This window comes from Phaethon aethereus, assembly GCF_964289735.1.
Source record: "Phaethon aethereus genome assembly, chromosome: 1".
Lineage (NCBI taxonomy): Eukaryota > Metazoa > Chordata > Aves > Phaethontiformes > Phaethontidae > Phaethon > Phaethon aethereus.
This window is the reverse complement of record NC_138575.1, coordinates 109721363-109737136: the sequence shown is the minus strand read 5'-3', so window position 1 is coordinate 109737136 and position 15774 is coordinate 109721363. Positions and strand designations below refer to the sequence as shown.

At 40.3% G+C, this 15774-nt stretch overlaps 1 protein-coding gene across 1 annotated transcript; it reads right to left on the bottom strand.

Annotated features, from left to right (window-relative positions):
• Window positions 1-6705: 6705 nt before the first annotated feature.
• RBM11 (RNA binding motif protein 11) lies at window positions 6706-15119 on the bottom strand (the record flags this gene model as incomplete). Its single annotated transcript, XM_082005523.1, has 5 exons — window positions 6706-7038; window positions 8949-9042; window positions 9797-9875; window positions 10795-10957; window positions 15018-15119. The coding sequence occupies 5 exons, from the start codon at window positions 15117-15119 to the stop codon at window positions 6706-6708; spliced, it is 771 nt and encodes a 256-aa protein (XP_081861649.1).
• Window positions 15120-15774: the final 655 nt, after the last annotated feature.

Sequence of the window (15774 nt, the reverse complement as noted above, 5' to 3'; positions counted from 1 at the left end):
GTTGGCCTCTCCCCTGATTCTACCCATAAACGCTCAACCCTATCATCACCATCATCAAGCTCTAAGCAGTCAAAACACTCCCTAACATAACAGGGCTATGCCACCAGCCTCTCCTTCATTGCCTATCTCTTCTGAAGAGTTTATAGCCATCCATTGCAGCACTCCAGTTGTGTGAGTCACCTCACCATGATTCCGTGATGGCAACTATATCATAGTTTTCCAGCTGCACAATGTCTTCCAGCTCCTCCTGTTTGCTGCCCATGCATGAACAATGTGACGTAATGAACACAGAAATGTCATATAGGAGCACTGCACTCAGTACACTGCATAACTTTCTAGAAAAACTGAATTTTTGTATCTATGGTGTAGAATGTAAGGACTGCTAAAAACCAAAGCTACTCTGAAACTGATGGTGAACTAATTTCAATAGGGCCAGCATTTAACCAAATACTCTGAATTCCTGAAACAATCTGACTGTTTTGTCGTAGCTTATTAATAGCAAATACAATTTTCAGTTTTTCCTTAAAATTAAAAATATTGAATAAAGCAAGAAACAGTTATATTACTCTTAAAATGTTTTTTCTCACTTCTAGATTTTGAAGATGTATATGTCTGACTCATATGATCTTTAAAGAAGAAAAAAGAAAAATGTTAAAAATGATTAATGGTCACAAGACATAACACACGAAATTGTTTGAAATAACATCCAAAATATTAAGTGACAGGAAGCTGCATGACTTGAGATAGTTGAGCTTTGAGTTCCTATTTTTGAGTGGAAAATTTCTGAAGAGGAGGGATCTCATTGGTGTTTATGAGCAGGTGATCTACAGTAATAACATGCGGCCTGCCATAAAAGAGGGAGGAAAATAAGCATGAAAGTGGCTACTTGGAAAACATCTTAAATGTACTACTGAATATTTGCTCCTGGAAATCTAGCAAATTGTTCTATCACAACATGGAGTATAAAAGAAATGTTATTTTCATTTTCATCTATTGCCAAACTTTACACAGAGAGGTTACAAATAAAAAAGAATAGCCTCATTTTGCCTTTTATATCCCATTGTCTAAAAATATTATCTATTGTGACGAGAACATTGTGCTTAAGTTATCAAAATATTAATGTTTTAAATAATGCCATTAGATAACATATAAAATGACTGTTACTGTGTATAAACAATGCTCCACAAAATATTGGAATATGATCTCTAAAAGTTGATTTTTGTACAAAAAGCTAACAGCAATCTCAGGCTCAGACTCTGGCTCAAGTCAAAATGATGGTGTGGAATGTAAGTGCGTGCTTTATAATTCTGTGAGCATCAATGAACATCAACAAGCAGTTTATTAAGTTCTCACATGCTAAACCAGGAATATGTTACTTTACTGAAGAAAAAACCATTCTCTTCAGGGCTGTGTTTCTCTTTAAAAAAGAAAAAAGGAAAAGGGATAAATGTTACTTGAAAGACTGAAGAAAAAGTTGTTTGTTTTTTTTTTCTTTTACTAAACATGTAGTTTTTAGGAACTATTTAATTCTGAGCTGTAATAAGGTTTATACTTACACTTCTTTGTCTGTTACCTTCTCCCACCAATACACTTTAACACAAGCTATGAAGAATGAGAGAAATCTACAGTCTTGTGAGTTACTAGAACAACTTATCTTGCTGTAAGGGGATATTAACCACCACCTTAGCCTGATTTTACACTAAATATGATCACACCAACAGTAAAGCATAGGAGTTGGACTTGATGATCCTTACGGGTCGCTTCCAACTTGAGATATTCTGTGTCCAATACAAGCAAACCTTACTTAAATCTCTGACAGTTAAAATCCTGTGGGGGTTTTTCCCCTCCATTTAAAAACCTAGATATTGGAGGTTATCAACTGCTAATACCTAAAGAACAGCAAGCTCCTTTCAGACTCTAAGAGATGAAGTACTACTAACATGTACTGTGCACATAAATGAGGAGAAGAATACGAGGCTTGTGCACTGCGCCCAATTTGATGAGCCATTCCCTGTAAGTGTAGTAGAGGCAAACAAATACGAATTCTGTCATGCTTCTTGAGGAATGTGTATCCACACCCAAGAATAACTTCAGCACACCTAGGGAGTAAATTCCATCCGTCAGTAACTACCCTCTTAAAATAATTTCTAACCAAAGATGCAATTACAGTTCTTTTCGGTAGGTGGTGGAAAAACCCCACCTACCAAAAATGTATGCTGCCGGTGCTCTGAGATCCTGTCTATTTTCCACAACAATTTTTCTTGCACTTTCTGTGAAACGCAAAGTGATTAAATGATAATCCAAGAAACAAATACGCAACAATGTAAATTGAAAACAATATGCAAATATGCCCTCCTTCTCTAACAAACACATGTGCTTCAGCATCTACTCACCCTTCACTACCAGCTGTAAACATTTGCCATGCATGGTCCAATACAATTTACACCCATCCAGCATTGCTTGCTTGAACTATTGCCTGTTACTGTTGAAGAACAGAGTAGAAGTCTTGGTCACAAACTTGGCCTGCTTAAACCCTGCTCCAATTCTTATCCGTGGCAAGGTTCCCATTTCCTTATGAAAAGAATGATGAGAAACATTGAATGGAAACCCTGGCCTTAAAGATTATTTCCTCCTTATAAATTCAAAGGATATACCCCAGGACCTAGCAGTTGTCAATAGCTGTCATTTTTTTGACACGGGCCTAACACTAGACCTACATGAAATCCCACCAGGTTTAATGCAGCCATCCCTCGGGCAACGGCAGCTGTGCCGGGAGGGAGCGGGAGGCTACTGGGGGCAGGGGCCGAGCGGCTGCTGGCAGCCTCCGGCTTCCTGCCAGGGCAGCAGGCAGGCCCCGGCGGAGAGACACCCCGCCCTCAACGCCGCCGGTAACGCCTGACCCCCGCTCGGTGTGTGTCCCCGCGCTGTCATCTTCTCGCCGGGGGGACTCGGCCTCTCGGGAAAGCCGCCCTGCTTGCGGCGGGAGGCGGTCATGGCTCCTTTCCGAGGCAGACGCTTCCCAAGGCCTCCCCGAGTCGCCGGCGGAGACCGTTAACGGCCGCCTCGTGCGGTAGACGCGGGAAATAGCCGTCGGAGGGGCAGGTGCGGGCTGGGGTGAGGCGCGGGGAGGGCGGTGCTGCCTCAGCCTCGGCCTTCCCCGCAGCTTGGAGCCCGTGGGGCCCGTCCCGTTCCCCAGCCCCACCGGGCCTGAGGCGCGGCCCCGGTAGCTCTGCCAGCCAGGCCGGGCCGTACGGGGCGCTATCCCCGCGGCCGCAGAGCCGGTGGTGAAAGGCTTTTCTGTGCCCTAAAAACGCGACCTGCAGCCGCCGAGGGCAGGGTCTGCCTGTGATTTTCGTCTCGTTGGTGTCATTTAAGGACAGGCCCGATGGGTGTTGTACTAGTGGGCAGCATTCAAGTAAAATAGAGAGGGCAGGAGAGGGAGTGGGGTGTGTGTATCCTATCTTATAACTAAAAGTATAAAAAAAACTTTTTTAACTAGCTCGTAGCTGAATGAATGTGTGCTACCAGAAGTTTTACTAGAGCATCAGAAAATGACAGACGACAACAGTACTTCTGTCTTGGAGTTGGAGGCCACAGAGCAAGCTGCTTCGTGACACCAGCTGTGCCTCCCGCTTAAATGGGAGCAACACAGTGCTGTTGCCGCTGAACAGATCCAACTTAAAACACTTTTGGATAAAACTTTTAAAAGCATGTGCTCACCATCAACAGAACTACGCCGCCTGGGATTGGCAGATGAAACTCTGGCCTGTCTCTGGAACCAGGCTGCTGTAGCACTGGGAACTCTGGCAGACTGCATACCCGATCAGCAAGTTTTGACCTTTGTTACTTTGCCATATTTTCTAATTTTACTTTTTGGAGGCTTCATACAGCTTGCTCACTAGTATTTAAATGTAAAGGTAGGTAGGAAGGAAGCTGTAATAGCAATTTCCATTGCTGTGTTTTTCCCTGAACATAAAGTTTTCCCAAAAGTTAATAAAAATCAGTATCTTGATTTTACTCTATAGTTAATATGGCACCCCCCCTTTGACTCTTGTTGACCTGGTGCATTGCCATTTTAAATGAGAATGCATTACTGACTGCAGTGATACTGATTTGTCCAAAGTTTGGGAGATTGTGATGGAAATAACTATGCACAGCATTCCATGTAATAAAATACAGAGAAACAAGTCTAAATGCAAGACCTATGTGATAGCAGGGAAAGCAAGGTCTTGTGGCCAGCCAGTAGCATGGGAAGTGAAAGACCAGAACAAAATAACAATAATTTAGAATCGGAACTAACATAGAAAACATGAAGTTCATATTCATAAAGAAGTGACTGAAACAGATAGGGATTTGAAGAAATATTTGGTCAAGGCCAAACTCAAGGTTTTTGTATTTCCAGCATTTATTTCCTAAACATGGTGGCAATGGAATTAAAATATCAACAGGGCCCTGACTAAAGTGATGTCTTAAGTTAACAGATCTACAAAATAAATTCTGTTATGGCTAAAGTAATTTTAGCCATTCCTACATGCCCAGCTTTTCTTCTTTTAAACACTGATAATCTGAGCTGTTAAAATGGCACCTCCCTCAGGAAAAATAAGACTGGGAAGAAAGAAGGTAAGAAAAATTATTTCTTTAGAAGAACTGTATTGATATTTTATCAGCCATATGCAATATGATCCTCCTTGACATTCCTTTTGTAGGGTATAATTGCATAGAACAGATTATCTTCTCTATCCACTGGGGAGGTCTGATAAGGACACATTAGCATAGACCTACCTAAACTTCTCTTTCTGTAGGCAAATTCTGGTTTGGGCATCCATCTGTTTTTTCTTTTGTCTCGTGAACTTCACTTCTAACTTAAGCTAACATTAACATATTCTTCTGCTACTTGATTATACTTAAATTTCTTTAACACAGGGAACAGGTTTAAAGAAATCCAGTGTATTTTACTTGTTAACTTTTTCCATTATTGTGGCAACTTTTGTGATCTGTGACTTACTGGTATAATGCCAGCAGTATCTTCTAACAGGAGTTAGATTACATCTACATAGCTTAGTCCTAAAGTTATTGGTGGGGAAAAAACAATAACCAAATAGATCAAGGGGCAAGTGTTTGTGTAAAAGGGTAGAGGGGAAAAAGGGAAAGCAACTGGGCAGACTTAGCAAGTTTCTTAAAACTAAGGTATAAATCTCATTTCAGGCACAAACCTTTGTTACATAAGTTCTTTCCAGAGAAGGCTGAATTCAGTTGCTGATGACCTTTAAGGGGTGCCATACTCTGGTGTTAGAGGAATGTCTCTTAGGCAAAAGAAGCAATCCATTTGGGAAGTTAAAAGCAGTGTCTTGAGAAAGTGATTTTATTAGCTGTGATTTATGTTATCAGAGAAAAGAGACATTGTTGCAAGTAAATGTTCTTCCATTTCTGAAATTCATTTGGGCTTGTAAAACACATCACCTTTAAACCGGTGAACTTGGATATTCTTTCTCAATACCCGTGTAAGGATGAAGAGTACTCCTTTCAAGCAACCCAATGTTACAACCAAGAAAACAGAGTTTAATAAAACCAAAATCCTTTTTTACTGTCAGGTTCAATTTGAAGCCTACTTCTAGTCTGAACAGAAGACTTAACTTTAAGTAATATTAAGTAGCTGAAAAATAAGTGTTTTGCTTTCTTATATAACAGGATCTTAAAAGTGTTTCACCTGTACTTGGTATTGTATAAGACAATACCTGTGTATCTGTCTATAGGTTGTTGGTTGCCATTGTAAAAGATGGAAAATAGGTCATTTGACTACTTTGATTCATCACGATATGAGATAGTTTATTATTCCTCTGCTAAACAAGGGAAAAACTTTTCTTCTTAAGAGGTAGTACTAACTCCACTGACTCATGCTTTTGTACTATCGATTAGATGAGATACTCATTAAATCTTTTCATCCATTTGTTAAAATTAACATTTAGATTCTCAAATAAGCAAATAAAACACTAGAGAGCAACTTTATAGAAAGATGCATATATATGAATGTAGTTCTAGTCAGTACATTAACTGCAGCCATAAATTACATACATTCATTTGAGTATTGATACATACATAAGTCTTGTAGTTAGTGCAAATGGCCCATATTCTACCTCAATTTTACTACTGGATAAAAACAGTACCAATAACCGTACAAGGTGATCCTAACTGAAAGTAACAACATAGCTAAATCAGAAAAAAGTTATAGGGGTTTATACTTCAATGATGAGCACACCTCAGATGTGACACTTAGAATTTCTATCCCGCTCACTTCTTCAGTGGCTCCAGAAAATTATTACACCATTCACAAAAATACATTCCATAAGTAATGGAAGTGATACATACACTTCATGAATGGATGAAATATGTACTTTCATAAATTTCCTATATTAGTGAAATAACAGCCTTCCATGATTCTTTGGGGAGTAGGGAAACAACTAGGTTTTTTTCCTTTGTTAGGAAAACTTTATCTTTTTAAATGTTTCTTATACCTTAAATAGTACTTTCCTCTTCAAATAGGTTGAGATTAAATAAAGTATCGGTATACTTTATGCATAACACATTTCAAAAATAATATGAATCTTGAACATTCCTTTTTTAATAAAGTGCAAAGATGAAGGATTAAATTTCTCTCAAATAAAAATAGGAAATTTAATTAAAAAAGATGAATCCAGTTACACAGTATTAATGCATCTTTTTCTTGGCTTTGCGCTTCTTGTATTTTTGGTCATGTTCTTTTTGTCTCATTTTGTCATCCTCAATACTAGTGTCACTGTCACAGCTTTGCTGTTCTCTCTTTCTTTTAGAGGTGCTTTCATCCACCTGGTGCACTTCACAGTAACTTGAACATGGCAGGGCCAATTCAAAAGAACTCTGTGTAGACTTTAAATTTGCAGCTTGCTTCTGATAGGGAGAAAAGGACAAATTTGAAGGCAGTGGTGGAGTCATCTGATAGTAAGGAAATTGTTGACCCACTGGACTCTGTACTGTGTACTGCTGTGCTAAAAAATGGTTCATCTAGAGAAATAGAAACTTGAGTTGTTAACACTGTAAAGAGGAAGTTCTGAAGAGTTTAATTTTGCATGCATTACATCTTATACAATGAAAATACTGATAAATTATAAAAGAATGTAACACAGAATGATTGAGAATAAAGCTTATATATTTTATTATATCAATTAGTATTGTTGGAAAAAGCAGACAATTTTTTCATGGCAAAGTTAGAACACAGATGTAATCTGATTTAAGATTAAACAGCCAGTTAGTCCTTGTGTAAGGTAATCAAACATGGCATTCCTTACATTTCTTCATCTACGTAATTTATAAACATTTGTAACTGCAGTGCCTATTGTTAATGCAAAGACATGCACATCTGCAATTTTTTTTAACCTGGTTTAACTAATTTTAATGTGGACAAGGCATTCCAACAAGGTACAGTGAATCCATACATCAAAGTACTTGGAACAACGCAGTAAGTGCCCAGCTTATTGTTACAGTCCCTAAAGTATCCCAAGAGTCCCTCTCATACAAAATGCACAGCCCAAATACAGAAATAGAATTACCAAGGTCAGAAAAGAGTTGCTTCCTACTGACTGTCAGTAACCAGAAAAATGATGGGGAGCATGTCCAAGTACGTTACATGTGCAAGCAGACTCCTAGTGAGTAACCTGCCTGGCTCACCCAAACAAAGTTGAGGTAGATGTGTGACGAGATTGTGTCCTGCTGACACTGCAACAAACTATCATTGGAGACATACTGCAATACCATCCCTTCTAGCAAGCAGAAAATGGGATGATGTTGGTTGTGTGTGCTGGTCTGCTGAGTTTGGTCTTTCAGTGTTTATGTACTGCATTATTACTGAGGAGCGAGTTCACTGGTGAGCACAGCGGGGGAGATGTACGCTCCCGAGCCTTCCACCACAGTGGAGGGGATGGGAAAGTTTGTGCAAGTACCAGCTCTTCTGAGGGCAAGACGGAAGGTGGGCCACCAGTGCATGCAACAGGGAACAGACCCTCTCCATTTTCCTCCTCAGATTGACACTGGCAAGAGTAATCTTGCCAGATTTCCAGATCCAGACTTCGCCCCTTCTAACATTACAAAGGACTGGCCATTCCCCAGACAGACTGGGTGGCAGCAGTCCACAGCTGGTACCTCACATTAAATGCTGAGTTTCTTCAGTCCTACTGATCCATACTCATCATATTCAGAAGCTCCATGATGTGTTTGTTGAGTAGTGTTTGGCCCACAGGTTGCCATCTGGAGAGACCACTTCCCTTGCTTTGTGGAATATCTCAGACAAAACTGATTAGGACAAGAGTGGCCCAGTGTGCCAGAGTCTGTTAGAGGGGAAGTAGAATACAGGTTCTCACTGTGTACTGCTGTGGAAGTAAATCATGAATGTGAGAGCTGCAAGGGGCATATAAAGGTTCAGGCCAGAAACCCTCAAACTGTTGTTGCCCTAACTTGGGCAGCGGTGATTTGTTGGGTGAGTTTTAGGTTTGGTTTTAGGGCATTTCAAACTTCTGCTGGGCATTTCTGAATCAAGTAGAAGAGCTAAGAGTTTCCCTGACTAAATTATCTGTCTATGAAGAAGCTATTGCTTGCATGGTTGTAATTTTTGTCTCATAAAGGGGGTTTGATTTGGAACACAGTACAGGAGAGAGCTTCATCTGTAGACTGATATTTTTAGCCTCCCTAAGCTATATACCTTTAAGACATTGCTGCAGTAAGAAAATAGTTTGGTTTGGTAGATCCCCTGTTATTATAGTATCCTTAAGAGCTAAAATAAATAGCCCTAATACTGTCAAAGTTAACAGCCTAAACCACATTTTGAGACATTAAATAAACACTGTTGTTTGCAGAAATGCAGAATACATTCAACTTTGTAAAAAAAGCTTCCAAGTTTTTGACTTTTAGCTCAAACTCACCATCTTTTGAAAGCCTGAGTATTCATGAGGTAAACTACTGTTCATTGGAAAAGGAGTAACAGGAAATGGAGGATTTCCATAAGGCTCTTGATACCTAGGAAAAACAAGCAAATGTACAAAGACTAGACGTCCACCACATACTGCTTACCAGAGTGCTGAGACTTAACTCTTGGGCTATAATGAGAATATCCAAGAGGAGAACTGAGATATTAACAACTGGACTTCCATGGAAAAATTGATAAAACAAGAAAAACAAAGGCTCAATTAATGAGTAATCCTCACATGTACTTAAGTGCAGATGCAAAAGAGTTCTGGACTTCACCACGGGAGTTTAGCTTCCATAGAGACTTCTGTCACATTTGTAAATAAAAATGTTGGAACACTGAAAAATACTGTATCTGAGGTGTTCAGACTTCGATTATAACAGGTTTATACCTGTGCATTCATATGTGCCCAACAGCTGCTTGTAAATATACACACAAAAAATACAGATATAAAGTCAGTGGAGTTTAAAAAGATTACCTCCATTTTCAGATTTCTTTCCCCTAACAACTGTGAACATTGTTAGTACAAACATTGTATTTCAATATTTTCTCATGGTCCTCTATCTTGCAGGAACAAATAAAGAATGGAAAATTCAAGCTAACTGAAATTCTGGCAAGCTAAACAACCAAATGTCAAAATTAACTACAGCCCACTGCAAGTCATCAGTAAGGACGCGATTAAAGCATACAACAGCTGTTTTAATGAAAAGTCTAAAGATTGCTCTACCACATCAACTAATTTTCCTAAGAAGATTTTTTTAAAAATTATAATCATACAGTTCATTCACAGGTGATCTTTTTTACCTATATGAAGGTGAATATAAGTCAATATAGTTCTCAAAACCATGGGTAGGGCTGTTTAGTTCTGATGAGTGAGAGCTCCCTGTAAATAAGACAAGAGCATAATGACTATTCAGTCACAACTATTCAATTAACAAGTTCAAAACACAGAAAGTGTTGTGTGTCATCTGTAGTGTGCTAATAGTATATCTAAGGTAGTATATAAAGGTAAGGTGCTACTTTATGGCAGATAACATATAGCATCATTTCACTGCTTGAAAACATTAATTTATAATTTATTCACTTACAGAAGCATAAATCAGGGCTGTTGAAGTAATCCAGAAAAGAATAATTCCCACTCTGTTACAGACCTGGGAGATGCTTCTGATTTTAGGAACCTCGGCCGTCCTACTTAAACCCAGCAACTGCTCTGTACAGCCTTTGCAGGAAGAAGTGGCACAGTGCCTAGTGGGAACATGATGAGTCCTTAATGTTTGAGTTGCAAATGCTGCCTGATCATTAGCTTAGTAGAAGGTTTATTCTCATAAACATAAAATAAAGAATATGACATAATTTGACTATTCTTTGAGCTACAATCCCTTCCACTTAAAGCAACAGCTCTGATAACTGTGGCTTTAGTATAAAAACAATCAAATTGATAACTGCTGCACTTACTGAATTGACTTTTCCTGCCACACTGCAAATGAAAGTCACACCCTGATTCCTAAATGTAATCTGGCGTGAAAACCTGCGTTGCTGCTATGTTTTCCATACAGTGTGCTCTGAGCTGGCTTGCAAGTTATGCTATTCTGATCCAACCTATTGTATTCTCTTAGTAAACAAAAAATACAAAGACTGAATCCTTCCCTATGCAAAAGCCACAAGATTTTTTTTTTTCTTAAAAAAAACGGACTGTAATTTGTTCTAACTATAAATCAACAGCTTTGTAAAAGACTGTAGGATTCAAAAATAGTCATTAAAAAAATTTACAAAGACTTAATCACCAAGACTACTAAACGTACCAAACCGATACTGCACTTTAATTGGTCTTCCATACAAACGGATTCCATTCAGCAAAGCTACTGCATAAGGCACTGATTCTTTGTGCTTAAAGCAGACAAATCCAAAAGACTTAGGTTTTCCTTCTTTGTCCTTACAAATCGTCACTTTAGTTAATGGTCCAGCCTGAAAGAAATTTGTATTATTTTCTCACAGAAATTAACAGAGATTGACACTTCATTCTGTTCTGAATGTTTCATAATGATGTATATTTTGCCATAGTCAGAAACGGTGCAAGTTTCTCAGTATAAGAATCTCCACTTAATTTTGAAAATGTTTGTCCACATTCCTCAAGCTCAAATTTTGAGCCTTCTACAAACAAAAATGAGCTCCACAAACACTAAAAGGGAACCAAGCATCAGTCCATGGGTGATGTTTAGTCTTTAATAATCAGATTTTTTTATTATTTTTAAAACATGATGACAGCTGCTGCAAGGGGGAAGACTAATTTACTGACTCCGTAGCAAAAGTTATCCTGTGCGTGTACAGCTACTAGTACAATTATTACAGAACTTTTTTGCAGAGCTAACATAACTAAGCAAGTTGATAATATCAGCTATGTGAAAGTGACCTACTCCATTAATATGCTTCTATTTTACTCTTGCTTAAATTCCTAAGATGGGCAGCATCAACACTGTGGGAAACAAAACCTGAACACAGAATAGTGCTTCTGGAACCACCACAAAACAGAGGTTTTTTTGTACTGCCTAACCCTCAACACAACTGCATGGCAAGGAATCAAGAGACCCCATCATCTCATCAGAGATAAGGTACTGTTTCTGCCCTGCCCCCACCAAAAAACCCCAAAATCCCACCAACAAAACCCCAAACCACACCCTTTGGCTGAAATATCTTCTTTGAAAAGTTCCATCTCTGCCTACACGTACCATTTTAATCCTTGCATAGTACTTCTAGAACCAAATTAAAGTAGTGATATTTCATAAATAGTGACTCCATTTTCAATGAAACTGTCATTTTCGTAATAGAGATCAAAGGTGACAAATTTTCTCTACACAAGATGGAATCAGTGTATAGTCTGCAAATTAACAGCTTCTCATCAGAACAAACTATGCGTCTATACAGCCAATTCAGCCCAGTGAAAAGGAGTGACCAACAGTCTCCTGCCACAGCTCGGGAGTGTTAAGGATATAACAACTTAAGTTTAGGAGGATATAATATCCAGATGAGCAATGAAGTGAACATAAGGTACAAAAAAATCCACCAGCAAAAATAAAATACTGAATGTCTAAATTACTGTAGTAGATGGAGAATTCATTGTTCTGAATCAAAAAATAGCATTCATCAGTAGAACTGGGATCCACTACTACTGCTGATACAGTATGTACTTTTCAGTAAAAGTCGCTCAGAAGTCACCTATAGCTTCAGGGAGACAGAAGTTAACTTGTAACAGCTTTGCAGCAATTAAACTGCATTAACAGTTGAACATTCAAAATAAACACACAACATATGCTCAGATGAAGAAAATAAACCATAGAAAGTAATCTACTTTATTATTCCGCGTTTTCAACAGTTACTGTCAAACAACAAATCTGCAGTTTGTCTGCTGTGAGCATTTAGAGTGATGATGTGGAGCCATCTCCCTTATTATACCCTCCATGTTGTCAGACTGAAGATATTAAGGATTGTCATCTGTGATAATAATGTCTGATTGCTGTATGCTTTTGCCAGCTGTGTATAAACTAATCCTAAATTAAATAAGATGCTTTTGCTGAAAAATGAAACCCCCCCACCCCCCAAGCCTGGTGAAAGTAGAGAAGTCATATAGACAAACACAAAGGATCAAAAATAATGTACAGTTTTTTATTATTGGTGCAGAGGGTGATCAGGCTATACAGCAATGGAGACTACCTAGGTTGTCCTGTGCAGGCAAATCTTCAAAATGCTGATCTCATCTTTCCAAATATCTTGAAGTTTGCTCGGGTTTTTTGTTTGGGTTTTTTGTTTCTTTTTTTGTTTTAATTTTGTTTTGGGTTTTGGTTGGGGTTTGTTTGTTTGTTTGTTTTTAAAGAAGGGATTTCAGTAAGATTATGAACATATTTATTTTTGCTTGAATTGGCTACTTAAGGCATTTTTGTTGTTGTCCTGCACTACACTGCAGTTTTTAAAAAAATTACATATATCCAGTCTTCTGATTATTATTTGCCTAACAAGGAGGATCTGGTTCTTCAAGGACTAGAAGCAACAAACTCAAAGTCCTTTGCAGGTCAGTCTTTTAAATATGTAGTCTTCCTGTTCATAAATAAAAATATTAACAGTTTAGAAGTAATAATAGATACTTGCTCGTAATGCAATGGGGAAAAAGCTACAGGTCAGGAGTGCATCTTAAGGACTATGCGATAGCAGGAATATTGAACTGTATACTTTCCAAGAAAGGACAATACTGCAATGAGAAGCATATACTGTTGCAGCAAAAGACAGAGAAACCTGAGTGAGAACAAGATGAAGAGAGGAAGAAAGATAAGTAGAGTTATTGGGACGACCTAAAGACCCAGATAAAAGTTAGCAGTTGGATGACTGCTGCACATTATGCAGAAGAGTCATGAAAAATTGCATTCTGAGAGCATCTGCTTATTTGTATCACTTTTGTAACAGAATTTGTATGGTATTACTCATGTCCCCTGGTAAGATAAGGCTTTCGTAACCTAACATTTACACTTATACAGCAGACTACTGTTTAGTACTGTTTCCAGTACTATGGAAACGGCATAGAAAATAAGGGGAGGGGGAAGGAGAAACAACTGTTTCTTAGCTAGTTTTAGGGAAAAGTTAAAAACTGAAAATTAGGAAGAGATGGAAACAACTAAAAACCCAAAGGCCTAGAACATAGCAAACAAAAATGTGTTTGAATGCAATTGGGTAGCATGCTGAGGTCTTGCCTAGTTAACAATATCTGATTAATCAGTGGAATAAAACTGGTGAGTAGAAATAGTTCCAATTAGCAGATGAAACCGCAAGAGAATAGATGATGCTGACCACCTCTTTTTTTGCACTCATTATTTTGCAAACTCACCAGAAGGAAGCAAGGTTCATTCTGAGACTGGGAGGAAATTAGTGGAATAATAAAAGCATGTTTATCAGCATGCTGTCAGCTAGACTGTCCAATCAGAGTCTGGGACCTTTTAGCTTGACAGAGGCTGACTGGATCAAGACAGGAGTTAAAAAAAAACCCCACAAAACAAAACCACACAACAAACATACCATAAACAAATTCAGGAAAAGCCCATGATCAGCATCTATTGTCAACGGACCTTGAAATGTGATGCTTGCCATTAGCGATATAATGCTCCCTCCTCTCCATATCCTTCCCCCCTTCTTTCCTTACTACTTTCAGGTTAATAAGCCTGGCTTAGCCAGAGATGCTGTCCTGCAAGATGAAAACTGAAGCCAAGTTAGCGTCTTAACATTTTCTGTCTCTGCCGTTTTCTTTCTTCCTTGGCATACCTTATTTACAAAGAAAGAGAATTAAGCTCCGGTTTGAAACAGGTCCAGCTGGTTAGTATTTTACCATCACCCCCCTGAAAATCCCACCGATGGAATTTTTAATACCTTCTCAAGCATTAAAAGCTAAAACATTTTGATAGAAAGGTCATTTACAAGTGGAAGCCCAGAGCCCCACCTGCACATCACTGCTACTGCCTCTCGCACTCTGTTAATAGTTTTAACCTTGCCCAACACATTTTCAGGTTTTACGCTGATTTTTCTTAGTAAAATTATGTATCAAATTTTTTTTGCTCAGAATATATTAGAAAAAGCGTAAACTGTATTTTTTTTCCCTCAAGGATTTTAAAAACACCTTTGAAATTATTGATTTTCCACACTAAGCAGGGCCCACTTCGCGGGGCACCAGAACTCGCACAGCCGGGAGGAGACCCAGCCGAGGAAAGGGCGCCGGGCGGGACAGGGGCCGCTCGGAGCCGCAGAGGCGGAGGCACCGGGAGGCCGGGTACGAAAAGGGTCCCCGCCGGAGGCCGTGCGGCACAAGCCCCGCCCGCCTGCCCGCCGGCTTCGCGCTTTACGGCCTCTCGCTGCGCTCCGCTCCCCAGCCCGGAGCCGGGCTTGGCCTCGCCTCGCCTCACACCCACCCGGCCCCGAGGACCATACGGCTAGGCCCCGCCGAGGCCTCCCTCCTGCGGCCCCGCCCTGCTCCCGGGGGCCCGACCTCCACCTGCAGGAAGAGCTCGTAGAGGATCTCCTCCCGCACGCGGCTCTCTAGGTTTCCCACGAACAGCGTCCGGTCCGCCTCCTCGGACCGCCCCGGCGAGGACATGGTGGCGATGGTGGCGGTGGCGGCGTCGCCGCCGCCGCCGGGTCCCACCTGGGCAGGGAACGGGGGAAGCACCCCCGCTGCCGTCAAGCGCCGCGCGTTGCTAGGACACCAATCCCGCACCCTAGCAACGCGGGAGCGCGCGCGGGCTGCTTCCTGTGAAGGGCGGAGCGTGCGCTCGCGGCTCACGCGCAGCGCGGCGGGCGCAGGCCGTGCCACAGGCAGGAGGAGGGGAGCGGCAGGGCCTACGAGTTTACATGTAACGGCGCTTTCGAGAGGCGCTGAGCGTGCAGCCGGTTGGTGCCAGAGGGGGCAGGCGCTCGCTAGTGCTGTTATTCTGTGGGGAACTTCGACGTTAAAACTCAAATCTGGCCACGGTCATAAGGGACAACAAAAAAATGTTTTTACAAATATGTTAACAACAAAAAGAGGGCCAAGGAGAATCTCCATCCTTTATTGGGTATGAGGGGAACACTGTCACCACGGGTGTGGAAAAGGCTGAGGTACTTAATGCCTTCTTTGCCTCAGTCTTTAATAGTCAGACCAGGTATCCTCAGGGTACTCAGCCCCCTGAGCTGGAAGACAGGGCAGGGATGGAGAGAAGAATAAATCCCCCATAATCCAGGAAGAAGCAGTTAATGACCTGCTACACCACTGG